The sequence below is a fragment of the Toxotes jaculatrix genome, chromosome 3, assembly GCF_017976425.1.
Source record: "Toxotes jaculatrix isolate fToxJac2 chromosome 3, fToxJac2.pri, whole genome shotgun sequence".
Lineage (NCBI taxonomy): Eukaryota > Metazoa > Chordata > Actinopteri > Toxotidae > Toxotes > Toxotes jaculatrix.
The window spans coordinates 9,960,999-9,988,095 of record NC_054396.1 but is presented as its reverse complement, the minus strand read 5'-3'; the positions used below and the strand labels follow the sequence as shown (position 1 = coordinate 9,988,095).

Below are 27,097 nucleotides of genomic sequence, written 5' to 3'. Positions count from 1 at the left end.
TTATAATAATGTCACTCGTAAGACCTTAACAAACTATTAGTTAATGATTAATTAAACATGAAAAACAGTCATTAATCACACTATAAATGTATGAAAATTCTAGGTGCAGCATTAATGTGACAGGAGTTAAAGATCTGTCTTATAAACAAAGAACATGCACAGTATCCATTCATGTATATACTTTGACTCACATTAACACTACCACTACAGACATACGATGGATGTACTAACATGTAACAACCAACCCTTTGAGAGAGGACACCTGCAGCCTCTGAAAATATCGTAAAGTTGAGTTAACACCTTTTTAAAATAAAATCTGAACATGATAATCTCCATGAAGGCAAATTTACTGCTGTATTACACTGTATAAGCTTTAGCTAGGTGTACCTAATAAACTGACAACTGAGTGCAGTTAAAAAAAATAATGCTGAAACAGAGAAAGTCTGCTCACTTAACCAGCCCGAACATTCACTCATTCATTCATTACACAGAATGATCAGTGATAAAGTGTCCATTTCCACTATTGTAGCGAATTGATTTCTGCGTTATTAAATGCATTACCTGGGATGCAGATGACCACAAACTCAGCATGGTCTGATGAAGTTGTGAAGGTGGCCTTAAAACTTCAGTCTAAGTACACTTTGCACCATATCCATCCTTGTTAACAGACCTGCTGAATATCTCTGAGTCACACACAGCTGGTGCTACTGCAGCTCTTGGGATGTACAGCTTGCCAGATTCAACATGAGGTCCCTTTTATTTGCCAGAAAATCTCCCCCATGGAGCTCAGATTAAATATCAATTAATAAAACCCAGGTAGTTTCCTAAAGATTCTGTTTATTTGTGTTGAAATATGCGCATCACTTGAATTTTTTAGGGTGTGTGCAGCCTAAAACCATGGGCTCAGCTGGTTCTGTATATCTGGAAGGGGTAGGATGTAGGTGTGTATTTGTGTTTGTGTGTATATGTAGGTGTGGGTGGGTGTGTGTGTGTGTGTGTGCTTGCGGTGGGGGGTGCCTTTGTGCGGTGCTGCTGTGTGTATCCAATTCCAGTGTATTTAACGAGATATCTCACTTCCTCCTTTTTTTTATCTTGATTCCATTTCTTGCCAGCACTCAGGGGAGCAGAATTCATTCGCACTCATTTTTCCTTTTTCCTTTTTCTCTTTACTCTGCTGTGCACAAATTGTTACTCAGCCATTTCTGTGCAGCAGGAACGTTCCTCAGCAAGTGATTGTCATTCAGTTTCAAATTAGTTTGGGCTGATCTACCATGCAATAAAATCTCAACATGCTGGACAGAATGACATGCTATTCAGCATGATTGTAATAGCCTGAAGTTGAGCGGGATGTGCTGTCATTGTCTTGGCGTTTGTACAGCACATTATGTGTCATCAGAAAAGTTACGGCATGCTGCCTTGCAAGCTGACAGCCTTGTTTTTTCTGCAGCATGATGTGTATGTTGTGTACATTGAGTGTATAGACTATATGCAGTATATGCCTGTGTGTTTCTGTATGACTGTGCATGTGCCGCTGTCTGTCTATCTGAGTGACTGACTGACAAAAGGCCCCCAGAGGATAGAGGCATGACAATCGCTCACCCTTCCAGTGTCATTCAGCATAGTACAGGAGCCATTAACTTTTAAAGCCAGGCCTCTCTAACAGCAGGCCCCATGCCGTTTAGCCTGCCCTCTGCGACACTTCAAATGGCCATGATGGACAAGAGTCAGACCTCTGAGTCTCGGCAGGGTTGCGGGGTGGAGCACTATGCCCCTGTCCTGCACCGTGGCACTGTTGGCACTGTTGGCACCTGGCTCTGACTGTGTGTGTGTACGCATGGGTGTGTGCAGTCTGTTGGACACTGAGGTCGAGAGAATGCATCTTGATTGACAAGTCTCATCAGGGATAACTTAATGGCACCACCACCTACCAATTAGAAGTCATCAAGGTCCCCAATTGAAAGTGGTTAATAAATAATGTATAGCCACAGTAATACCACATAATCTGGATATCAGAAAGTCAAAGGTGGATGCATTATTAATGGGGCTAAATTGGACTTTAATAACTGTTCCACTGAATCCCACACCGCAGCAGAATTCACTTATGTTAATATGCCTTTATTATTAATGGGCAGCCATTTTCTAAAATGTTAACTGACTGGGGTGCTCTAGAGGCAGTTGCCAAGATTGACGAGCTTCGCGTCTGGGGAGAAAGAGGTGGGGGTAGCGGGGGCTTGCTTATTTATTTATTCACCTACCTGTAGCACGTCGGCCCACATCATTGTGTCAATAATTCCCTGGTAAAGCCATTAGGCATGATCACAGAGGCCCAATTAACTCTGCAATGTGTGAGATGACAATCGTACATCATTAGCCCTATAATGGCATGCAGTGCCACAGCCTCTTTAAAAACAAACATCAAGGCTATTACTGGGAATATATGCCATTGTCAGTGTTGCTGCTCCAACCATTCTAACTTGTGCTCAAATGCTCTGTTGGAGATGTGCACGTCAAGTGTTATGGGACATTACACAAAATGTGTTTCAGTGAACTACTATGGGTTTTTCAGATTGAATGCATCTTCATCAAGGCATATTTGTGATGATCAAGTATGTGGTATTTGCCCGTGATTGCTGCATGAAACAAATTAAGACATATACTATGTTGGTGCTCATATGCAGAATGTTGTTTGGAGTAAGAGACCTACACATTTGGAAAGTGGGAAGAGCAATACGAAATGTCAGAAAGGCTGCTCTGTCACCCTGATTTAAATTCACCCATTCCTCGGCTCAGTGGGAGCTCACTGTGACTTCTGAGACAATTTGGTGGAGGTATCTCTGAGGGGAACCGATAGACTAGCTAATATGTTCTCTTATGGTTTTTGCATAATGTCCATGGTGCATCGCCAGAGAGCTGTTCTGCTCCAGTTCCTCCTTGTAATATATCTGGCAGCGCTTCTAAAATTCAGTTGTCGCTGGCACTGGCTTACAAATAAGACAGTGAAGCCCCATCCAGAATATGAAAAGAAACACAGTTTCAAAATATTCGTTTACCATCTGCTTTTGGACTATGTCCTACCCAAATCAACTTGATGACATTGACTCTTGTTTTTTTCTTGTGGTGTACATGTGGTGCACAAGTCCAGGATTTTTTTTTCATTCTCGCTGAAGGTATTAAACCAAGAAGAAAAACACTGCTGTTGTTGACAGGAGAGCATACGGCTCTTTACTTTTGGCAGCACAGCAAATCAACATTCTCTTAAAAGCTCCCCTGCCCTCACATTCATAGAAATGTCTGTCCTCTAAATTGGTGGCAGAGGTGGGATCCATCTGTGAGTCGCTTCTGCATGAATTATATTGTGAATGCTAGTCAGTCTGAAGCTTGTCCTACTTTGTATTTTGAAGTTCCTCTGTGCAGGTGTCATTGTGATAACTGACATAACCACCTTTGTGTCTGTGTTTCATACACTATCGTCCTTCTGTGGAGCCAATAAATGCATTTCAATACAGTTCACACTGTGTGTTTACATTCGGATCTTGGCTTATTCTCTCAAGCTGCTTCCTTTGTATCTTTCTGCAGTTTATATATATATATATATAAAAAAAAATGATTGCATGATCTTGCCATTCACCCAGAGGGGTTGTATCCATAGTTGTCTTGCTCCTTTATGCGTGGTTTGTATACATGGTTTATATGTGAGAGTAAAAATCTAGGACACCCTGAACTTTCTGACCTAAACTCAGTTCAAACAGCCCAAAATATTCAGGGTGTTTTTAAAAAAGGAGAAAGAAGAAACAGGGTCTGTCCTCATTAGTACCATAGTATTTTGGGTATTTCAATGAAAAAAAATGGAACTCTGTTTTTTTTTGTTTTGTTTCTTTTGCTTTTTTCCGTTTCCCAGTCAAGCTTCAGTCATCAAAGAAGCCTGTGTACTTCTCTAGGGACATGACTATACTATGATCTATACATAGATAGCATGGTCAGAAATAAACAGCCTGAAACTATTGCATACATATGATGCTCATCTTTCCTCGAAAAAGAAAGGTCACACAGGAGAGCAAGAAGAGTCACAGACTGTTTAAGGCAACTGCTCCCCTATAACAGCTAATCTGCTGTTTTTCACAAACACTGTTTTACTGAACGCTGTCCCCTTACACCGCTAAACCCCAAAATCTCGTTTAGTGACAACTAATGTTTGTTCAGGTTGATGAACTGCCAGTATCGATGAAATAATTGACGTAACACTCAGTCTCCTCCTCTGTCACTCCCTCCTCATTAGTCATCTTGCCTCAATGCTCAGTTGACTTTGCTCTTCCTGTCAGTGGAGGCATCTAATCGACTAAAGCGGGTGTTTTCTGCCTCAGTAACAGAAATTTGCTAGGGTACAAGGAGATGGGTGGGGGGGGGGTAAGTGGAATTAAATGTACTGTAGAGGGATTGCGTGTGACAAGGCAGGGTTGTGTCAGAAAATCCTGTTTTCCAACTTTCTGACATTCAGTCAATATATTGACAGCATTTGTCACTACAGTACAGCTTTGGCGGGAGAAGCGAGATGCCATCCAACCCAGGCTGACCTGCCATGCTTCGATTCACTGTCGCACTGCCTCTTTGCAGGTGAAAATCCCAAGACAGGTAGCTCTGACAGTGGGGACAATTCTTTCCTAGCATCCAATACTGACAACCGTCTCTTTGGCCGTCAAAACAGCTCTGTGAAAAAGCTTCTTTCAACATTATGGATGCCCATGTATGAATAATGTGCTGAGGAGTCATCGCTGTGACATTTATGAGGAAGATGAGGGAGTTTTAACTTCTTTTTAGTCCAATTAAAAGTGAAGTTTATTCATACTCAACAGGGTATAAAAATATTTGACTCAAAGTCACTGATATCACATATTTACATCTCACAGAAATCACTGGAAGGATATTTTTTACATGCTAAGAGAAATTATTTCATTTCCAGCAGCATTTATCAGCAGGAGATTAATCATTCACTAAATGCAGATACTGTCCAATCACAACTTAGCAAACAACTTAGGAACAGCAGACCTGTCAGGCTTCGGTTTCCTGTTGAAGTGTGTATGATTATTATTATTATTATTATTGTTATTTTTTTTTGAGAGTGATAACCAATATACAAAGAGTTAAGAGTTAGCCTTTCCAAAAACCAAAAAAAAACAAGATCAAAAGAGCAGGGAGTGGATAAACAGTGTATTTATCTGCTCTAATATAAGCTGCAGTTGTTAGTGTCTGGATAACTAACTTTCTACCTACAGTACTAACCTAACATTAATTAAAGGCCAAGGGTTTGCTGGTTAGCATATAATTAACTATGTGCATTAGTAGTTACAAAGTTACATTTAATAAAGCCCCATCAATGACATTCACTGTGTAGTATTTCTCCAGTGTGTGAGAGAGGGTGCCGGATACTACTATATCAGTGTATTGGGTAACATTAAAGGCTCTGTACTGGTTATTATTGAATTTGGGGAAATCCAGACAATGTTATCTGAGATAGTGTTACATTTGCCAAACATACATAAGCAGAACACACACACACGATGAAATCACTATCTGATCTTACACTTTATCCATATCATATTTAACGCTAGGAGCTAGCTCTACACTGCAATACAAGAACAATGCCACACCTTTATTTCCAACAGTTCCAACAGTTTGCAACATACAATTTCTACTATACTGGCTGATTCTATTCGTATACAAAAGCTGCATGCAACTACGGTAAAATAATGTTGGTGTTTCATTTGTGTGTGGTGGTCGATAGTGAGACATAAAAAAACTTCACTGACATCGTGTTCTATCAAAGAGTAAAACATGAATCATGAATCACATGTAATTGAATTACGGACAGTAGAAAGAGATGGAAATGTAAAGAACCTGCCAAAAAACTTGCAAGCTTACATTTGAAAGACGTGAAAATAGCCTTCATGATGACTTTCACATGGGCTCTGGTCCCACAAAAGAAAATTGCTTCTTTTGGTGTTTGCGCGTCTGCACGGCACCCTTTCAAATCATAACCAAAGCTCCTAAACACGAACACACCGGGAGGTTGGAAATGTCAAACGTTCCTCTTTTCTTACCTCCCTTGGTATTCCATCGCTGTCTCACAACTCCATTTTTCCTTGCCTCTTTTGTGCCTGTCCTCTCTCCCTTTCAGTGGAGATGGAGAGGGTGAGGGAGTGGTGCCAGCAATGTCACGGCTAGAGAAAGCTTATCCTGGGTAGAGGGGTCTGTGTATAGAGTCAATCAGAGCTGTACAAACCCTTGATTGCCATTGACATTTACCGGGGGCCCATTTCCAATTAATCTTCAAGGGCCTCCACCTCTTGAAGCCTGATTACGATTTTCCCCCCGACAAACTGGCTAATTTGTAATTGGCCATGTGTCTGGCAGAGGAGGCGCTCCTTTATCACTGCTAGATTGAGACATGGGCAAGAAGGAGATAGATGGGGAAAGGATCCCTACCCACTCTGTCTACATCCCTAAATTATTTTCATACATACAAAACATAAACTGTTTCACATCTTGTAAAAAAAAATCCAACATACCTTTTAAAAGCAAGATACAAGGATTTTTTCAAAAAACGTGTTTTTTGCTACATATTTAAAGGCTTTTAAAGGCTTTAAATCCGTTGCACACAGGTTGCATGTGTATGGTGGTGAAACAAAGCAGACATGCACAGAATGACTTCATCACCATCAAAGCTGTCCATACATTTTTATTTTCAGCATATTGTATCAGAGAATCTTTTTTTGTTGTTTTGTTTGGGCATGTCAAGTGGATTTCGAAAGATATGATCTCCTGCATAAATGCAAAATATTTGCAACATTACTGCAAGCACAAAGGTTATCTAAACATTTAAGTAAATAAAAAAATAAGGCAACAGATTTTAGGCAAACACTATTTATCATACTGAACCTATAAGTTACTGTAGATACTGTGAATACCTAAGGGCAAAGATATCTATATCTCATATTTTTATATGTGGACAGGAATTTAAATGTTTTATTAACCATAAATTGAAAAAAACAAAACAAAAACAAACAACTAGCCACTGGCAGTGTATTTGAGTGTAAGACTATATATTTGAGTTGCTGTGTTATTGTCTTTTGGGAGTTCACAGTGATTAACATTTTCCCCCTCACATTCATTTAAAGGTTCACGCAAATTACCACCAAGTAATGTGGGGAGAAGTAAGAACTACAGTATACACTGCTGTCCGGCACAGTGTTTCGTTTTTTTTACAGACTACCCACACATGGTAGCTTTAAAGTTCCACTACCTCAGTGCACTGCAACTTAAAAGAACATAGGAAAATAGAATATGTGCTGTCAAACTGTCAGATGTGTTTTTTAATTTCTTCATGGGTTATCACAGTGTTTTTATTTAATTCTCCCTATGTGTTGTCAAAGAGGTGAAGATGTTTACTTCATTTCCGTGTGTTTTGTCAGGTTGCATGTCTCCTGTGCAGTGAGTTCTCTCTCTAGGTTACATTGTTAAAGACCAACATTTGGACAGTTGTTGATTTATTTTATCTCTTCACCTCATCATACGCTCCATAGTTCAACAGTTACAGGTAAAACAAACAACTTTTCCTAATTTAAATTAAAGGTGGAAAGTAATTTTTGAATCATCCTGCAAACAAAAACAAATGTGACGAAAAACTTGTTTGGCAGATGGAGAATGAAGCATACCGTACATTTGAATGTCAGATTTAATTTGTGACATTTGTGCTGTACAAGTTGTTATTCAAACTTTCTGTATTATGTTGCCTGACACTGTTGTGTACAGTTTCAGAAAAAATGTCCTGGCTGTGTTGTGTTGCACTCCTTGCGCAGAGCTGCTGGTGAGGCGGCATGCTGCTTGTTATTTAGACCCTCACATATAGTGAGTAGATCAGAACCTGCTGTGAACACAGACACATACATACACATGCACCGCCTGCATGCTGGGAGATACTTATTCAGACTGCAAAGATGCATGATTGTTCACAGTAGCGCACACACAATACAAGAGAAGGAGAGAGAGAGAAGAACGTATATGAATATATGTGTATATTTAGTTTCACGGGGTTTCACGGGGCTCTTTTCAGATTCAAATAGATCTGCCTCTAACTCCATGGATATTATTTTGTAAACATTCCCACACACAGAGCGCCATCATTATCAAAGATACAGTGCGTTCACAGCCTGCACCTCTTTGTGTGTAGTCGCATGCTTTCTCTCTCTTCCTCTCTCCTCTCTTTCTCTCTCTGCTCGTCACACACACACATACATTCTCACAAAAAGCAGCTATTTTGAATAAAGTGATAAAGGAACATTATGTCCCTCACTCATCTGTAGACAATATCACCCAGAGACATGTATACGCCCACGAACTCATACATAAACACCTTTTTTCAGGGGTCTTTCTTTCTTTCTTACTTTCTTTCTTCTTTTCTGCTGTCTTCCCTCTCTGTCTCCCCACTGCTGCTGGATCACAGAGGGAGGGAGGGAGGGCAGTAGTAGAAGTGGGATTCCCAGACTGCCCATTTGCCCAGCCCAGCCCCTGCACCGGCTTGATAAAACGGTCCGCGCCTTCCCCTCTCCCCCCTGCCACCTCCCCCGTCTCCTCCCTCTGCCCCAGGCTGCTGTGCTCTGCAGACCGGTGCCCATGGCAAAGCCACCCAGGAATCTTATCTCCTGCCCAGGCTCATTCCTAGTCCTGCCTGTCTGCCTTCCTGCCTGCTGCTATGCATGCCCTCTGAATGTGTGTGTATGTGTGTGTGTGCTGTTCACCTGTGCATTTGCAACACTGTTGTTCTCTCTCTCTTTCTGCCTGTTTGTCTGCTAGTGTCTCCATCAGGAAGTTCACAGTCATCCCAGAATTCCTGACCGTCTGCCCCTTCATGTGCTGCTGGGGTCCTGACCTGGTCATGTGCAGCTGTCTCTGTGGCCCCCTTTTACACATCCTGCTCAAGGGAGAAATGTTGCGGATTTATTCTGCCTGACTGTTCTGTGTGAAAGGTACAGACAGAATTGGGGGGCATTGTTGTTCCGCCTTTAAGGTGCCTTTTACCTCCACAGCAGAAGTAGTCACAGAGCCGAATCGACATCTGTGTAAAAGGGAGAGCCGGCATGGCGGAACGGACGTGACGTGACGTAGACACTGTTGTGTTACACGGTGTAAACAAGCAAAGCCGGAATGATGGCGGGTCTTCCTAATGGCAATATAGTAGGATCTGTGTTTACAAGGGGCTAGTGTGCCTTAATGTGTGCCTGTTGGACAGCCAGTTTTTCAACATGCCTGCCTGGATACCATGACTGTCCGTCTGTCTTTATGCTTGTCTACCCGCATGTGTGTATTCCTCTATCACTGTCTGTCTGCCCCTGTGTCTTTCTGCATGTTTTCCTACCTGTCATCTTACTGTACATGCTTGACTGTCTCTCTATCTGCCAGTCTGTTTTCCCGTCATATCTACCAACCTGAGTATCAGTCGTTCTACCAGACACATCGCTGTCCATCTGTCTGTCTGTTTTCTTCACTGTCTGCCTAACTGTCTGTTTTCCTGTCTCTGCCTGTCAGCTTATGTTCTTGTCTTTCTCTCAACATGCCTATTTATTTTCTAATAATATTTTTTCAGTCTGCCTGTCTTAGTATTTGTATTATATTAGCAGGATGCTGCCCCAGAGAACTTTAGTTAGGCAGGTACAGTATGCACAGTACACCTAAGAGTATACTTAATGCACCCATTCAAATCTGTTATAATAAATACTTTTTATTTTAGCAATGGATCAAATGACCACTGTAATGTGAAAGGGATCACTCACAGTGACAAAGCCACAAAGATTTTTTGCCAGACTTTCAGCGAAAAAAACTCTGATCAACCAACATGTAATGTACCTGGTTCCAGCTGAACACAGGGGAGCAAGAGCCAGATATATTTCTTAAGAATTGGTGGAGAACAAATCAGAGCAAAAAGAAGAAGGAATATTGAACTTACATTTCTCAGGTTGATACAGACAGATTCCAAGTCAATGCTCATGTTCTTCTGTGTCTGGTGGATGTGTAAATAAGACACTGGTTGTACATGTATTTGTTCACCATATCAAAAGTCAGTAACACATTGTGGTTGCAGCTTGTTGTGCTGCCCACAATTGCTCAAACAGTCATTTCAGTCAGGTTTAAAAGATAAGGCTAGTGCTATTGTTGTTGACACATCCCATGAAGACACCAAAACCATACATTAGACTACCCTACGTTGTCAGTGACACTCAGCTCCGAACCCATTTGTTCTTGGTAGCGATATAAATCATCAGATCAAAAACACATTGTTAGATTTTCAAAAAAGGCTAAAAAAATTTTAAAACAGCTGGGGTATGTAGTATTTTGTAAATATTTGTCAATCAGGAGTAAATCATACATTAATTAGGGACTATTTACAGCAGTGGATTCATACAGGCAGTATTTTGTGCTGTATGTGGCGATGCCTATGTACGAACATGTCACCAAGTACGGGCAGTTCTACCTGCCTGTGAATATGTGAGAAAATAAACCTGCATTGACATGGTTTTATTTCTTTGTGTCACTTTCACGCTGCACGACATGTGTACATCGCCCATTATTCAATTACTTCAGACAACAGAACGAAAGGCGTTCATTACCTTGAAACTCCTGGATATGACAAGAAAAACAGCTAGAGAGAGAGATAGATGCCCCAGAGCACTCATCATCTCAGCAATTGACATGAGTAATAATCAACGTCTCCACCGACACGCCATTCAAATCTCCTCCCATCGACATCTTTGATATTGCTCGAGGCATTGTTCATTTGTTGTTCCACACGTCCGTCATGGTACAACTAGCCTCCCACACCCCACATCCACCCAGCCCTAAACACACACACAAACACAGACACGCATACACTTCTCATTCTTCCCTGTCTGTGGCTGAAATGACTATTGACGTTTGGGTTTGGATTTGAAATGTGTTGGAACAGAGGAAGGTGGCGGGGGTGGTTGTGGTGGTGGTGGGGGGATTAGTTTGGACATAAAACAGCTCTACCCTAGGAGGGCAGTGAGAGGGCCATTTCACAGGGGGTAGTCTCGGATATTATGTTCATTCGCTTTCTTTGTAATTTTATTAATGGGGAGAACATTAATCCTTACTCAGCCTGAGACCAGACGGCCAGCAATGGAGCAATTTTTTGGTGGTGGGTTTCAAGGATTTGTTGTTCATACCAAGAAGGGACTAGTTTTTAGTTTTCTTTAATCTCGCTTTAGTGTCTTTTCTCTGCCACACTGATGTGATGAGTTCCTCTCATCAGCTCCTTTGTCTTGTTTGTCTGTTTTCATGCTGGAGGATTGTGTGGCTGTGTGTTCCCTAAAAACAAGAAATGGGAAAGAAGGAGGGGGATTAAAGACACCGCCATGTGTCTCTGTGCTTGTGTCTTTAAATTGTCCTTGTCTCTTTGTCTTTACCTGTCTCTTTTGGTCTGTTTATCTCTCTGTAGTGGAGGTCAGTCATTTTATTTTCTAATCAGAACAGTGATCCGTAATACCTGTGCTTTCTTAGTTTCACTTAATTTAACAGGGATAATAGAGATTGATGTAAATATTCCATATGACACATCATCATTCAGCTAATGATGTTTTGTTGATTACCACATTAGCTCGCCTAATTCTACCTTCATATGAAGAATCACAATAAACATGATGTTAATGTTCAATGTCTAATGAAAATCTGTGGCTTCTTTAGGTTGGCCATGTTCATTGAACCATTCTTGTTACAATGAAAATGAGGCAGCCCATTCTAAAGTCAAAGGAAATTTAACATCAATGAATCATTACCGCGTTAATTTTGACCATAAATCACCATAAACAAGCAAGTCCATCACGGAGAAAATTGGCAGGCTCTACAGTTGAAGCTGTCAGAGTTTCTGATGTGTTGGAACAAGTGAAAGTTTGGGGGAAGAAAACTTTCAGCATGTTTAACAATGCCAGGAAACAGTGACAGGATGGAATAAGGCTTATGAGAAACATGGTCTTCATTTTAGAAACTCAATTATCATATCGACAATGTCCTAATTTGTTATGGTAATTATACAGCACTAAGGTGTCACAACTGGGTGGCACAGAGGCTCCGTGGTTAACATTATCGCCACACAACCGAGAAGGTCCTGGACCTGAGCACAACCTGGCCAGCACGGAGTGTCTGTGTTCGTGTCCTCCCATTGTCTGCATGTGTACATGGTGGAAAAGTAACTGAGCACATTTACTCAAGTACCATGCTTTAGCACAGTTTTGAAGTGCTCCTGTGGGTGATCTCACAATACAGAGATATTCAGGTTAAGAGAATTGCAAACGCTCAGTTGTCCATAAATAGATGTGAATATGTTCTCGTCCATGTATTTTAGCCTTGTAATAGAAATTTAACCTTTCTTGTTATACCCTACCTCTGGAGGCTGGGATAGGTTTCAGAAATAGATGTATGGACAACAGTTAGTTTAAATTACAGTGGCTACAAATGCAGTTCATTTCATTTTAAACTACAGTTTGTTTCTGATCATATGATAATATTGAACTTGATTTTGTGTTTTCATGTCCTATGTAAATACAGTAAATACATTTACACTATTTCCTATTTGAAGGCATTAAACCAGTCAGCATCCATGTGTTTAATGTTATTGTCAGTTCTTGTACGACCAGACTTCTTCTTGGACAAAGTGAAGACTCACAAGCCTCATTTTCACATCTGTATCCATTTGGATCGTGTTTCTTTCATGGCCAGAAATGAATGGGAGAGGAAGCATCAATTCCGCAACGCGCCTCAGAGACATCTGGTTCCCTGCAGGCTTTGTGTCAGAGTCGCACTTCCAGGCAGGTGCATTCCCTTTGTGTTTGAGACAGGAGAGCAGAGTACTGCGGTGTAGAGGAGATCGATCCACCCTGGGAAGTGTTGTCTCTGCCTCTGCATGACATGAGGTTCTAACATAAAGGGAGAGGTCACCCAGCTAGAGTCAGGCCGACGCACCTGTGTCCATTAGGCATGTGTGTGTAGGTGCTCACATATACACACAGATGCACACACTGATGCAAACTTACACGGTAGTCCACATTCATCCTCTAGCACACACTGAAAACTTCAGAAATTCCATAATTTAAAACTTTTCACATAAATTCTGTGTGCGAATCTTGGCTCACCAAAGTTAGTTTTAAAAATAGCTTAAATTTTTCTAACAATAATGTTCTCCTTTCTGATTGTGGATGTGTATGTGCATTTGTGTAGGATGAAGTTGCCTTGGAAACATCTCCTAGCAGCATCACCCCAGTTAACTTCCCTACCTCCTAATGATTCAACACCTCAGTAATGAGGTCTAGGTGGGTAATTAACAAGAGCACCACGTCACATTTTTCTCCCTTTAAGCAGTGGGGCACATAATGAGGAGAAAACAGCATTTCTCACACAACATTGTGGTGTCTTTTTTTTTCAGACAAATTATGTACTCCTTGTAATTATGCAAAATGTAGCTGATGTGTAGAAATGTAAACACGCAAACTGCAAACTACCTTTCTTTAGATGCACCTCCCATAGAGCTGATCATACTTTGTATTCACACCAGTCTAAAAGGTTTCAGGATGTAGAGTCAATGCTGTCAGTATGTAAGTGCTACAGTTTATAACACAGTACTCTTAATACATTTTTCTTGTCAGCTGCATGAGTGAGTTGGAAAGAAAGATAGTGTGAAGGCAACACTGAACCTAGCCCCTCTGATGTGTCTTTCCCTGTGGGCTTACTATATCCAGATTAAGGGAGAGTTCACAGATAGGCGACAGGCTCCAGCACCCATATCCAATCAGACGGTTCCCTCAGGGGAACCATGTGGTGCACACATATGTGGCCACAGCCTCACAGCATGACACCACGGTGTCCTCCAGGAGTCCTCCACCAGGATCATGGGAAGCTGTGAGTGAGAGTGCAGCATTTTTGAATGAAGAGTATGTGATGTATTTGAAGATTAGGCAATGAATTTATGAACACTGGCAAAATATGTCATGGTTTTTATTACGTTCTTGCTGCAGCATGAGTACAAGTACGGAGACAAGGGGAGGAGGGAGGGAGTGCTCTCGTGTGCCGTTGTCTGCCTTTTCGAAGGCTCACACTCTTCAAGGATCTCCTTCCCTCTGCTCAAAAGCCTGTCTGAAAGTCTATTTGTAACACTGCTTACTTCTTTCCCGCTCCCTTTATCTGACAACACAATGCGGGTGCTGTATCCACATCTCTGTGCTTTGTAATGAATATGTGCATGCGTGTATGTCTGTGTGGAAATGCTTTATGTGGTCCACATGTGTGTTGCACCGCCAGCTGAAGAATGAGTCATATTTTCCTCTATCAAAAGGAGACACAAACTGTATAATGCACATCCACATCCTGACTAAGATATTTAGGAACAGCCTTCTCTTTTTCCCTCTCTTTCCTTCTCAACTCCATTGTGAAATTTCTCCATTGCAGCTTCATATATATAATATATATAATATATACAATATATATATATACACACACACACACACACACACACACACACACACACACACACACACACACACACACCTACACACACACACACACCTACACCTACACACACACACACCTTTCCACGGTTTTAGGACTGCATTACATTTTATGAAAAACCTCACACAATGACATAGGGCCCTAGAAAACCAAATAACCCAGCACCACTCCCAGAGCCATCACACTTGATCCGTGTATGAATGAATCACACTATGCTACCATTTTCCTCTCATCTCCCTTCCTGCCCCCCTACAGAACCAGAGCAAAGCCATAGCTCATATTTTCACTGACAAAAGAGGTGACAGTGAAAGGAAAGTGAAAAGGCTATAATAAATGCTACGGGAGAGGTACAAGGAAGAGAGTGCAGCGTTTGAAAACGGTAACCTTTTTCAGATACTGATTTAGTATTCATTATTAATGACCTTTCCTTACCTGAGCAAAGCTGTTGCCAGGAAGCCCCTTCATGTTTGTGTCTGCTAGAAGCTGGGGGCAGACGCTACGGCCTTGTTCAGACTTGTTGGCTGATGGATTTTCTACGCTTTGTATGCGTCTTTTGCACAAATACTGTTTAATTTGTCCCCTGCCCCCTCCCACCACCGAGTCCACATAGTGGGCAAGATGTTAAAGTTCAGAGAGGCTTGCTAAACACAAATTAGGGGTCAGACAGGGAAGATTGATGTTACGTTTGTCTCTTGCGTTGTCTGTCTCTACCTGGCAGGAGAAAAGACGGGCAGAGCGGGATACTGGCAGAAGGGAAGACAGGCAGTCTTCCCTCCATTCCCCTCACTTTTCTTTCATTTACCACTTTCTATCTCATCAAAAAGCATTCTCATGCTAATTGAACTTAAAGAGCAACCATGCGTACAGCGCAGTGTGAGTGTGCGCCTGTGGATGTGCATGCCCGTGTGTGTGTGTGTGTGTTTGTGAGCTCGAACAATCACCTCAAATGTGCTCATCCAGGCTCGATATTCTATTCACAGTGCCTACACACTGACAATCATTCCTACACTGTGAAAGACATACTCCTAAGCACATTCAAACTTCACTGCCAGGCAGTACAGTAAAACTGATCTATCTATCTATCGCTTCACCTGTCTGTTTATCTAGCAATCCTTTCCATCATTCTGTCATCCTTTTGTCTGTCTGCCTCCATTCATCTGTCATTATCAGACAAAAAAATGTAACATATACTTCCTCTCCCTGGCCGATAAGACTCTACATATTACTCAGGAGCAAACCACGGGGGCCTCTGAAAGGCACACACGTATGCACCAAACTCTGCGAGAACTCACCTCAATTACACCATTATTTCTTTTGTTGTCATTTTTCTGTCCAAGACTTGAAACATATTTCTATGCAGCCTCCTTTGTCTTGCCAAATGCCAAATTATTATATTGCAATCATAGGCTCTTCATCGTGCCAGGGATTTAACTGCAACCTCAATATTCGCTATCACTTCCCCTTAGCAGCTATAATTAGACTGCTTACTGCGATGGTATTGTGAAGAACTTCAGCCAAACCAGAGTCTCACAGTTTTCTGTGAGGAGAGGGCTTTGAGGAAAACAATTAAAAGATCTTGTTTTTCTGCCATCAAGTAGTGCATGGGGCTAACGATTCGCCAGACCCTGTGGGTCATTGATATTCAGTGGTTCATTTTAAGGTTGGTTTTATCACAAAATGCATGCTTAAGGAGCTCAGCGGAGTGAGGTGCAGAAATCATGGCAGTTTTCCAATGGAACATATTTATCCATGTAAGAAACCATAATAGAGACAATGGTAACATTTTGCTTTAATGTTATAATCTTTAAGATTTCAGTCCAGTTTGATTTGGCAACACCTGTGGTCACAAGTACAGGTGAACACTACAGGTCCCAGAATTCTGGGGGCAGCAATTTCGGTCTTACCGTAGTTGTGACGTAAGTGTTTGCTAAGTGGAGTTCGACCATAACCAATCTAAAACAGGTTGCATCACACAAACTCGTTCCTACATAGACATTAGTTGTTACTAAATATTTACAACCAGTAACTGCCAGGTGAAACTGTTGTGTCACTAACTGAACCAAGTTATGCTAGCTTGGGATGCTACAGTGGCATTCTGTTTACGCTGCTCTTGATCAAACAGAGTATAGCTGTTTCCTTGCGACTGATTTAGATGTTACTGAAGTCTTAACAAGCTGAGACATTTCTTAAGCTTTGATGGTCTAACCTGGTGTAGTAAATCACAGTTTGAAAATAGTAGTTGCGAAGAACTCAGGAAGGACTTTACCTTCAAACTTGGTGCAGCCCAGTGTTTCTGTTTATAGTGCAGTCAAACAAACTCAGACTCAGTGTATGTAGTGTAATGTTGTAGGGAATCACAGGTATGACATTAGAATCCAACATGGGAGTGACAGATGCTGGCAATAATGTTGAAACCTACTATATACACAGGAAATTACAGATTGCAGATACACTGAATGGCTGAAAAAGGCTGAACACGAATAGAATAAAAATGGCACAGACATATTTTACATTATTTCAAATGTGTTTAATCATATTGACAATCATTATCTGTGGAGACATCAGCCTCCATGGATGCACAGGTGCATACAGCAGGAGTTATAGTTGCTCACAAATATATTATTAAACACTTTTCTGCTTTCAACTACATTATAGTGTGTTATAAATCAAGAGACTTTAAGTGTTAACAAGAAAATCAGTGATGAACAGTCATTGTTGTCCTATTTTCCTGGCATTTTTGGACATGGCTATCAACCTTCAGTATATAACGTATCAGTAAACCTGTCAATGCAGCATTGTTTCAGAAGTGTGTGTGGGTGTATGCTTGTGTGTGTAGAAGGACGTTAGTAAATAAAATCTCAGCTTGACAAGGGCAATGGAATTTCTGGGTCACATGAAGAAAGACAAGCTCATATTTGTGTTTGCATGTGGGTTTGTTCACTTGTCTGGCAGCCATCACAAGTGAATTCCAGTGATCAAAAACATAATATACACATACACATGAATGAACATGTGCACACACACACACACACACACTTCCACATATACTCCACACTTCATCCTTACTCTAGACATTTTTTGCCCAGGGGTATACCAGAGAACCAGGTGTTATCACACTCCCCTGTGAGTCCCACTTTCCTCCCCAGAGCAATTAATGACACAGTGGAGTCAGAAACTCTGGCCCCAAAATGGCTGCCTATGGAATGGAGGTGTCACATCACCCTGACAACCAGGTCAAGCCCTCGGAGTATCATCAGTGTGCGCCAACAAAGCCAGGGGTCAGAGTTCACCTCACCTCCCGACCGCTCTGTGGAATTGATCTGTTGTAGTGGAAATAGGATTTTGGTGCTGCATGATTCAGACAGCAGCCAGACATTGGAGGCATTTTCTGTCTTGAATGATTGACTAGATGACTCACGACATCAGACACAACTATATGGTTTTGTAGTCACAAAGGAACTGCAACAGAATGAGGTTAATTTTCTGTCATGTTTCGCAGCGTGAAAGCGTGTGTGTGGGTGCATCTATGTGCCTGTATTTATATGTGCACAGTGCATGCCAATGTATGTGTGATGTTGTCAAGAAGCTGGTGTTTGTCAAGAGGCTTGTGTTTTCAGGGCAGCGAGTCAGTCACGGAGAGGAGCTGTCAGCATGGCTGATCTGTGCAGCCGGCATTCAGCACAAGCAGAGACGCCCACCCATGTCAAATGTCACAGCACTAATCTCTTTCCAATGCAGCCCAGGTATAACCGCAGGGGCGAGAGACAGACACACCTCATTGCTCCACAGAATGAGATTCCCAGGAGACTCTGCAATTCACAAATCTACAGGTTTTATTTTAATGAAATCCATAGCATCTTTTCATTATTGTTTTGTGCTCAGCCATACACTCATTTTAGGAATTTTGGGCAGTAAATGTAATGCAGCCATTTTCCAACTCTTACAGAGAAATGGGGATTGTATGCCTGTTAATTTCCTGCACTGCAGCTCCATTTAAACTTGGTTAAACTTGGTTTGTTTAACTGTTGAAAGTTATTTGTATTTCCTGTGATCACTGGAGTGTGATGCCTTGCATATTTAAATTACACAGTATGTTAAATGTGTGTAGCAATGCATTATCGACCTATGCATAGGTGCTAGCTGTATCAAACCTAGAATTTCCTACAGTATCATCTGTGTGTGTATTAAACCAAACAAAGGCTGTAAGACATGTTTAGTCCACAGATCTGCTGGAGGGATATTTTACAAATTATTTTAATGGTTCTAATGCGTTACTGAATGCATTTGTGGCTTTGTTTGTTTTTGCCTAAGGGGAGATAATACACTGCCTCTCATCCCAGTGTCAGCAAACTTCCACAGTAAGACTGTTCATTCCACACATGACCCAATAAAATACATTTTTCCTCAGGAAATAAGGAAATATTCGGTCGCCCAATTACCAGCTATATTTGTATGGGTTTCTCCATATCTGTGGGTCCTTCCTTATTAACGCCCTCATAAACAAATAATTTTATATGTAAACTAGACAGGAATCTTTGCCTATAATGAACATGATAATTCCACACATGAGACAAAAATAAAATCACTATGCCACACCAATACAGTACATGTCAACTGTGTTGTGTGTTTTTTTTTATGAGATAGCATACGCACATTTTAAATTACTGCAGTAATTTTTTTCTTGGCACATCCCCCCCAATCTCTAACAAATTGGTGCTAATCAAGTTAAAGGGGACCTTCCTGCCCTCCTCGTCCCTCTAAACTTTCTGAGCATTTAGTCATGCACCTGCCATTTCCTCATTCCTTTGCGCTCTTCCCCCTAAATTACTGGAAGGTGATATACAGCCTGGGTGTCCCAAGGCTACAGGAGATTTAGAACTTTGTCCCATATGAAGGAGAGGTGAGAAAAGACATTACTATGCAGAATAGGTAATATTGAAAACGCCAGAGCTTTTTATGGTGCCCCATGCAGATTATCAATCTATTTGTGTAACTTGGCTACCCAGAATTTCATTTCCCTTTTCATTTATTTGCCTTGCTGCAACCGTTTACAGTTCCGAAACTGAAAATTGAAGCCATGACAAGCAAGGGAGCAATATTCCAAGGGCAAATAGGCCTCTTCTGCTGTATGATTGCAAAGGTTCATTTGCGGTGGGGTGTTTGGGGTGGGTGGGTGAAGTGACCTCTTTTTGATGAGCTCGGTGGAATATTTTGAGAAAAGCTATGGTTACATATGGTTATTTACACTTTGTTCCTAGAGCCTTCTTATATGCCTTACGCTTTGTTAAGTGTTCTTGGAATTTCAAACAGGCTTCTTGCCTCATGAAGTAAAGAAGCTGCACTTGTCAGTATTGCCCGGCATTGAATTCAGCACCATGGACAGAGGCATACATTTGTTACCATTGCTGCGTGTTAGTTTCAGAACCATGGACAGCGGCAGACCCCGCTCAGTATTTCTCTATGTAAAAGCCCCTCCATGGTGCTTGTCTTACAGCTGCAGTCTGACACTAATATGGCTGTAAATATTATTAAAGTCCAACCTTGTATTTGTAGAAATCATCATCAAACTTTTTTTTTTTGGTTTTGTTTTGGGGTTTTTTTTTTTTTTGGTGGTGTGGTGTCGGGGGGGGGGGCGGGTTACTGAGTTTAGGGAAAGAGAGAGTAAATATGAAAACTGTCTGACAGACCGGGTGCCTTGAGTATTGCTCTCAGCACGCCTGTGCAGTGGGCACAAATGATTTGCAAGAGCTACACTGTCATATTTGAGTATGCCCAAACGGATTGGAATAAGTACCATTTGGGGAGCGAAGAGACACACTGTTACACGTCTTGCTCGTTAATTGCGTGTTATTATTATTATCAGTCCGATGGGCTCAGTCACCGAAGCCATTTCACTCCAGGCGACAGTGAAAACATTTCATAGTGGCTCACAGGTAGGTTGTGTGACGAGACAGACCGTGAGGGAGCCATCGTGGCGCCATACCTTACATAATCATCGCGGCAGTACCCACTGAACATAATTACTATGATTTGTGCCCTCCCATTTCACCCTTGTATTAAAAAATATTGCTGGAGGTAAGTCAGGCGTGAGCGCAGGCAAGGCTGCTGTGGTGAATGGAGTGTGGCCCCGAGGGATAGCTTGGAGTGCGGAGTACGGTGTCATGCCAAAGAAAGCCAAGTCCTCCCTGCCCCGCTGGGGCCCGGTCATGCCGTGAGAACGGGATGACATTACCGGGCCATTTAGCTGGCGGAAGAGCAGAAAGAGGTGAGAGAGGCGCCGAGTGTGTCGCTTTTGTTATTTAATGGTTGGCTAATGTCTCGGCAGGAGAGGAGGGAGGTACGTCTCATAGCCAAAAAAGTGAAAATAAATAGGTCAACATTATGTGCCTTGGATGTCGCTGCTATACTGCGAGGTGCGTGGTTTAACTGAAGACACTGAAGCAGAACTGGAGAACACTTCCATTTCATTTTGCTCATCACCTGAGAATAGACCAATGTCTCGTGGCCCATATACCCGACACTTTACCCTTTGGTCTGATAAATAAAACATACTATATTATCATATATATATATAGGATTTGTATTGCTGCCTTCACTTTGGCAGCCACTTTTAGCAAGAGCCAAATTCCCAGCATGCTCTTACGCATGGCTTTATGTATGTGTGTGCGTGTGTGTGTGTTTCCATTGGCTGTACTATGCTACCATTTAAAAGACATTCATCAAACTCAGTAGGAATATCAGCACTCTTGTCATTCACAACTTGCCGTGACGGGGTATTGTAGTTGTCCTTTGGGAATAGAGATAAACAACACGAACGGACTCCCAAATGAATACACCAGTACAACCAGTGGCTTTCACTGTAAGGACATACCAGTGCTCAGGCTATAGTGCAAACTGATTTTGAAATTTGTCGTCTTATATCCAAAACAAGAAGTTGTGCCCACTTTGACAGTAAATATTCAAACCTGCTGTCTTCCCCATTTCCACCGTGACTCTAATCGGATCTGTGGAACCTGTCAGATTAAGGTTAAAACAGAACTGAGGCTATGTGGGAGTCAGCTGGTGTCCGTTGCCATATAATAAAGATCCAACTGCCCTGGGGTGTGAAGCTAAAAATGTTACATGTTGAACCTAAGAAAGCAGAAATTTCTTTCCCTTGCTTTCTACCCTAATAAAGAATGCTCAATCAATTTCCTTTTCTCCGTCGCCGGGTGGGTCATTCACAGATGCAAACGCGCTTTTAATTTATGTGTAAGTGTTTTAGACCTTCTACTCTGAGTGGTATTTAATATCAATGCCCAACTTACTCAAACTAAGATTTTCATAAATCAAGGGCTGCTAAAGTAATCAGGCCGGCCACTCTCTAAACGATTTAGAAACTGTTTGGTTGTTGCCTGTAGGTCTACACTGAATCTGATGAGGACACCAAACGAATATTGGATGTCCTTGCAAATGAAACAGAAACTGATTTTCATGTGTTTTTGCACTGTATTCACAGCTTGAACTGTGACACCCGGGAGTTTTTCTTAACTCTCAAATCCCTGTCTTTTTTTTCGATGTTTCGATGTTGTTCGCTGAATGTTGATTTCTGTTACATCTTGTCCCCACTCTTGTGTGATTTTTTTTTCTTCCACCCATGTGCCCCCTCTATACGCCACTCGGCGGTGCTCACAGACTTCCCCTTTCTGGAAATCAAATCATCTAAATCCACATGCCTTTGGAAATGGCAGAAGAAGCTAATATAATACGTCGTCTCGCCGTCGCAAAAGAAATCTGTGTGTTTGTTCTTAACAATAACGAGCGACCGGTGCCGTCAGAGGAATCCTCCATCAGTGTGTTTCAGTTTCGCCCGTGTGGGACCGCATATGGGCACCGCGGAGCTGTCCACCGTCCAGGAGCGAAGTGAGGGCGCAGCGATTCACTGCTCCTGCTCCTGCTGCTGCAGCTGCCGTCGAGGATGAGGAGAGCTATAAGACGACATGAAATGTGATTTAAGCACAAAATCAAACCTCCTGAGAGCGACAGCCACCTTTCTAATCACATCCTATCTGCAGCGAATGTTTTTTTTTTTTTTTTTTTTTTTTTTTAAACATGAGTCGAAACATGTAGGGCGGAAATCGCCATTAAGACAGTTTCACAGCTTATTACAATTAAGAAGACCAGTGTGCACGTCAGTCACGACGTAATAAATTCTTGACTTCGCGAACGTGTAGTTATTTGCTCTGAGTAGGAGCACAAAGGACCGTATTCTCTATATTTCTCTATTTATAGACCCTCTCCCCTCGGTGGAATGTACCACTCGGTCTTCGCAGAAGAAAAGGGGGAGCGGAAAACGCTGGGTTTGACATATGCCGAGTTCATAGCGGCCCCCCTTTATTCAAACCTCCCCACTGTTCTGGCAGAGATTGAACCGGTCCTGTCCGTTTAAACCGAGAAGACACCCATACCGACTCCTCAATGCAAAAAAATAAAAGGGTGCCAAGAAGCTGGGACGAGGGAACGTGGGTGTAAATAGACAGTGAACGCTCTTGGTCTCTCTCTCTCTCTCCCTCTCTCTCTCTGTCTCTTCTCTCTCTCCCTCCCCCTTCTCTATCTCTCTCTTTTTCTCTGCCTCTCTTTTATGAAATCAATGAACGAGTTATTGGGTAGGACATAAATATAAGGAATCAAAGCCTCCACCGGGACCAACGGCATTGCGCGCTTTTGATATGCGTCTTCGCCAAATGCTACATGTGTTTTCACATCAATGTAAATATTGGCTTTGATAGGACGAGAGCGGAATCAGCTCTGGCACGGCTTGGTCTCGGAACCAAATTTTGACCAAGACTTCCACCAGCTTTTTTTTTTTTTTTTTTTCAACGTAAAACGATTCTCCACCATCACCATCATCTGCTGCTGTTTGTACCCATCCCAACTCACTGGCCGGTCTGAAGATGGCAACTTTAACCAACGGGCAGGTGGACGGCACGGTGCACGGTGTCGGTGTGGTCTCCGCCAGCACGAACGGGCTCGTGAACGGATTAAGCCACAGCCACAGCCCGGCGGGCTGCCCGGCCACCATCCCCATGAAGGACCACGATGCCATCAAACTCTTCATAGGTCAGATTCCCCGCAACCTGGACGAGAAGGACCTCCGGCCCCTCTTCGAGGAGTTCGGCAAGATCTACGAGCTCACTGTGCTCAAGGACCGATTCACGGGCATGCACAAAGGTGGGTTATGCCCATATTCCCTGAGACAACTATGGTTCTACTTGTTTTTTTTTTTTGTCAGTGTGAAATGTGTCACACATTGGTGAGAGTGAGGATCCTACATCGTGCGTGATTTGGTGGATAGAACTGCACGACTGTTGGCAAATTGTGCAATTTTCTATGGTTCTTAAGCCTGAATGACTTTATGTAGGCTGTGTTGTTGTGGCAGCAGAAAATGATGCTTTTTGTTAGACTTGTCACTGGCTCTGAAATTCAGTGCTTCGTGTTTTTTTTTTTTTTTTTTTTTTAAACCTTATTGAGCAAACACATCCAAGCATGAGTGTCACGAATCGGGAGTCACGACAGCATGAATTTATGTAGGGTGATATTAGGAGGAGCAATGTTCCTATCTGGGCAGTGTGCACGGGAGTATTCACACATCTAGTCCGGCGGTTGTAAACGTGCTTTCATTCACTACAGTGCTAAATCCAGGCCATTAACCTCACGTTTTCACGTTGCAATAGCGGGGAGGCTGTGTTTGATTGCCTGCAGCACAGTACACTCTGTTGCCCGTAACTGTGTGTGTGTGTGTGTGTGTGTGTGTGTGTGTGTGTGTGAGAGTGTGAGAGAGAGAGAGAGAGAGAGAGAGAGAGAGAGAGAGAGAGAGAGAGAGAGAGAGAGAGAGAGAGAGAGTTGAGGGGGGGGGGGGGGGTGTCGCGCGTGCACGTGTGAACACACGTGTGTAACACAGAGGGAGTAGGCCTATTAATACATTGTACTTTTGAACAGCTTTTGAGGTTTTTCAGATTTTCAGATGTTACTCATCACAAATATTCCTTCTTGAAAATGAAAAATAAGGTACAAAGCAGAGAAAATATTTTAATATTTCTTTAACTTTATTTAACACTGTACCGTTTATTACCTAGGTTTATTTTTTAGAACTTTTCCTAGTGTAACCCAGACTGACACAGAGCTGATCCCATTGTTGCACTGTTGATACCAGTGAATTATCATAAACTTTTGGCCTGACAATGTTAAGTGACCTTTTCGTGTCATATTAACGACCAGCCTCGCACTTTTGGTGCAACAGGAATGATGGTGCTTTAACCTTGCATTTTATTTTCTACTCTCAAGGGAAGGGTCATTGTCTGCAAATCACCATCTAATGAAAGGTCACTAATTGATCTGCTATACCTGGCAGGACATCTCCCAGGGGAACAAAGTACATTAAAAATGAGCTATCGCTTTTTGGGACCCTCCTCCTCTCCCTTTCAAAGCCCCCTCTGCCCCACGTAAACAATGAGTGACATGCACCATGTGTCAGGAAATGACTATGATATACAAATAATTCCAGAGGGTGGAGACTGTCTGCAGGCATGGGGGAAACCAAAGAGGGGAGGAAAGGAAGAGGGGGGGTTATCTCTTATTAATAGCCCAGCTGTAGTAGCGACTCCCTGTTGGACGGTTAATCACCAGTGGGCCCAGAACTATAGGCACGGCTCGCCAGCTGATTCTAAGAACTGTCTCCTCACCGCGATATACGGCCCTGCTTCCCGGGCAGGCCCCCGCTTTCATTAGCAAGCCCCCGCTGCGCTCATATTTTAACTAGCTGGAGGCACGAGCTACTCCCTGGCTCACCAGCTCACTGGCTCACTGCGAGCTGTTTGAAGGCCGCATTCCCTCCACAGACTCCTAACACCTTCCTGAGGTTTCCATAGAAGATTCCCAATTTAGCAGTAAAAGACGAGGCGTCCCACAAATGTCAGCCAAAGTGGCTGATTGTGTACGCTGCCATCATACTGGTTTTATTGAAGACTACACAGTAAACACACTTACAAACAAATATATGCAAATATTTGGAAGAAAAACTATTCATGCTCCACCTACTTTTCTGTCTTGTAAAAAGATAGCCATTTCAGTCCGTCTTAACCATTAATTTTAATGACAAATTTGTATTCAAACACATTCACGTGTGTAATTGTACTTACACTGACACGTTGCCTTTTCAGTGACTGTACATCATGTTCTGTAATGGCTGTGCTAGTACAAAGGCTCAGCCTGAACCGGAGATTGCAGATGATCGACTGCCATTTCCTTTACAATTTTGTTCTACGTGTGCTTTTTTTCAAATTGCACATTCATTGTAATTGTCATCGCTAACAATGTAATACCTTATCTGGGGATACTGTTGTGTTCATTTTACTTTATGCAAAGCAACATAGCACTTTTCAAATAAATACTCATGGTTTTCAGCTAAATGATACAGAGCTTTTTCCCTGCGGCAGGAAAAGACCCTCATCCTGTTCTGCTGTACATCAACAAGCCTAAAGAAACAGCCTTTGCTATGGTAATGTTACCTCTGAAGAAAGAGACCCCTGTTATAGCCATTGTCAGCCGTGCCTGTGATACTATTGCCATAACCCTCCCCATAATGACTCCATGTATCACTAGTAATCTAGTCTTTAGGATTCTGTCCCCTTGGAATGGAGGGGTGGAGGGAGCGGGAAGGAGGGGAGCATGGGACGGGGGTCTGCAGAGGCTGGGAGCGGGCGCAGGGACACCAGTGCAGGCCTACATTCTCCCAATGATTTTATTTCTCTCCCCTCTGCGACCGAGCCATGCTAATAGAGGCCATTTATAATGGTCACCGGCTGCTGCTGCTGCTAAGCACAACGGGGCTGAGAGGCACGGATAGCACAAAGAGCCAGCCCTTTCTCTTTCTCTTCTCCCTGGCAATGCAGCATGGGAGGTGGGGATCTATTCAAGAAGAGAAGGTGTAGATATGATTGCTAGCACTATTCATCAGCCTGATTTCATGTAATAATCACTGGGGCAATTGAGCTGTGATGATATGGGGTAGACATTTAATAACTGAAGGTGTTATCTATTGTTTACTGCTGTCACATCTTGAGGCAGCATTGTGTTCCTAGCCAAACCTTTATTGTCAACATCTTCCTTTTTTCACAAGCAAATGCAAATGCAAGTGTCACCAAGTTTGTTTTACTGCTGTTGTTTCATTTGGTGGTAATTTAATGAGAGTAATATATTTGTCCTTGGCCAAACTAAATACATTAGCAACAGCTCCTGCCATAGGCTCAGACAGTTGAAGTAGTTATGAAGCCAGAGAGTCGCTCAAAGTCAAAGCAGGTGTTGAAACCTCATTTAGATTTGGTCCAAATAGTCCATTTTGACCTGGCAAGTGATGTAAACAAAATGTCACAGGTCTTTAGTTCAGATCACCTGCTTTTCAATTGTCTTCTTCACAAAGAGAAGACACCACTAGCACACTGCAGGAAAAGATCTTTGGTGATTAATGATAATACCTCGGCTGTTAAACCATTTT

The 27,097-nt window shown here is 42.3% G+C and overlaps 1 protein-coding gene across 30 annotated transcripts in view; it reads left to right on the top strand.

Moving 5' to 3' along the window:
• Window positions 1–23,498: 23,498 nt before the first annotated feature.
• Window positions 23,499–27,097, top strand: part of celf4 (CUGBP, Elav-like family member 4) — a 78,225-nt gene continuing 74,626 nt past the window's right edge. For all 30 annotated transcript variants that reach the window (XM_041033343.1, XM_041033333.1, XM_041033331.1 and 27 more), the window contains exon 1: window positions 23,499–23,775. In XM_041033343.1, coding sequence (XP_040889277.1) covers window positions 23,499–23,775 — 277 coding nt within the window. The remainder of the gene's footprint in view (window positions 23,776–27,097) is intronic.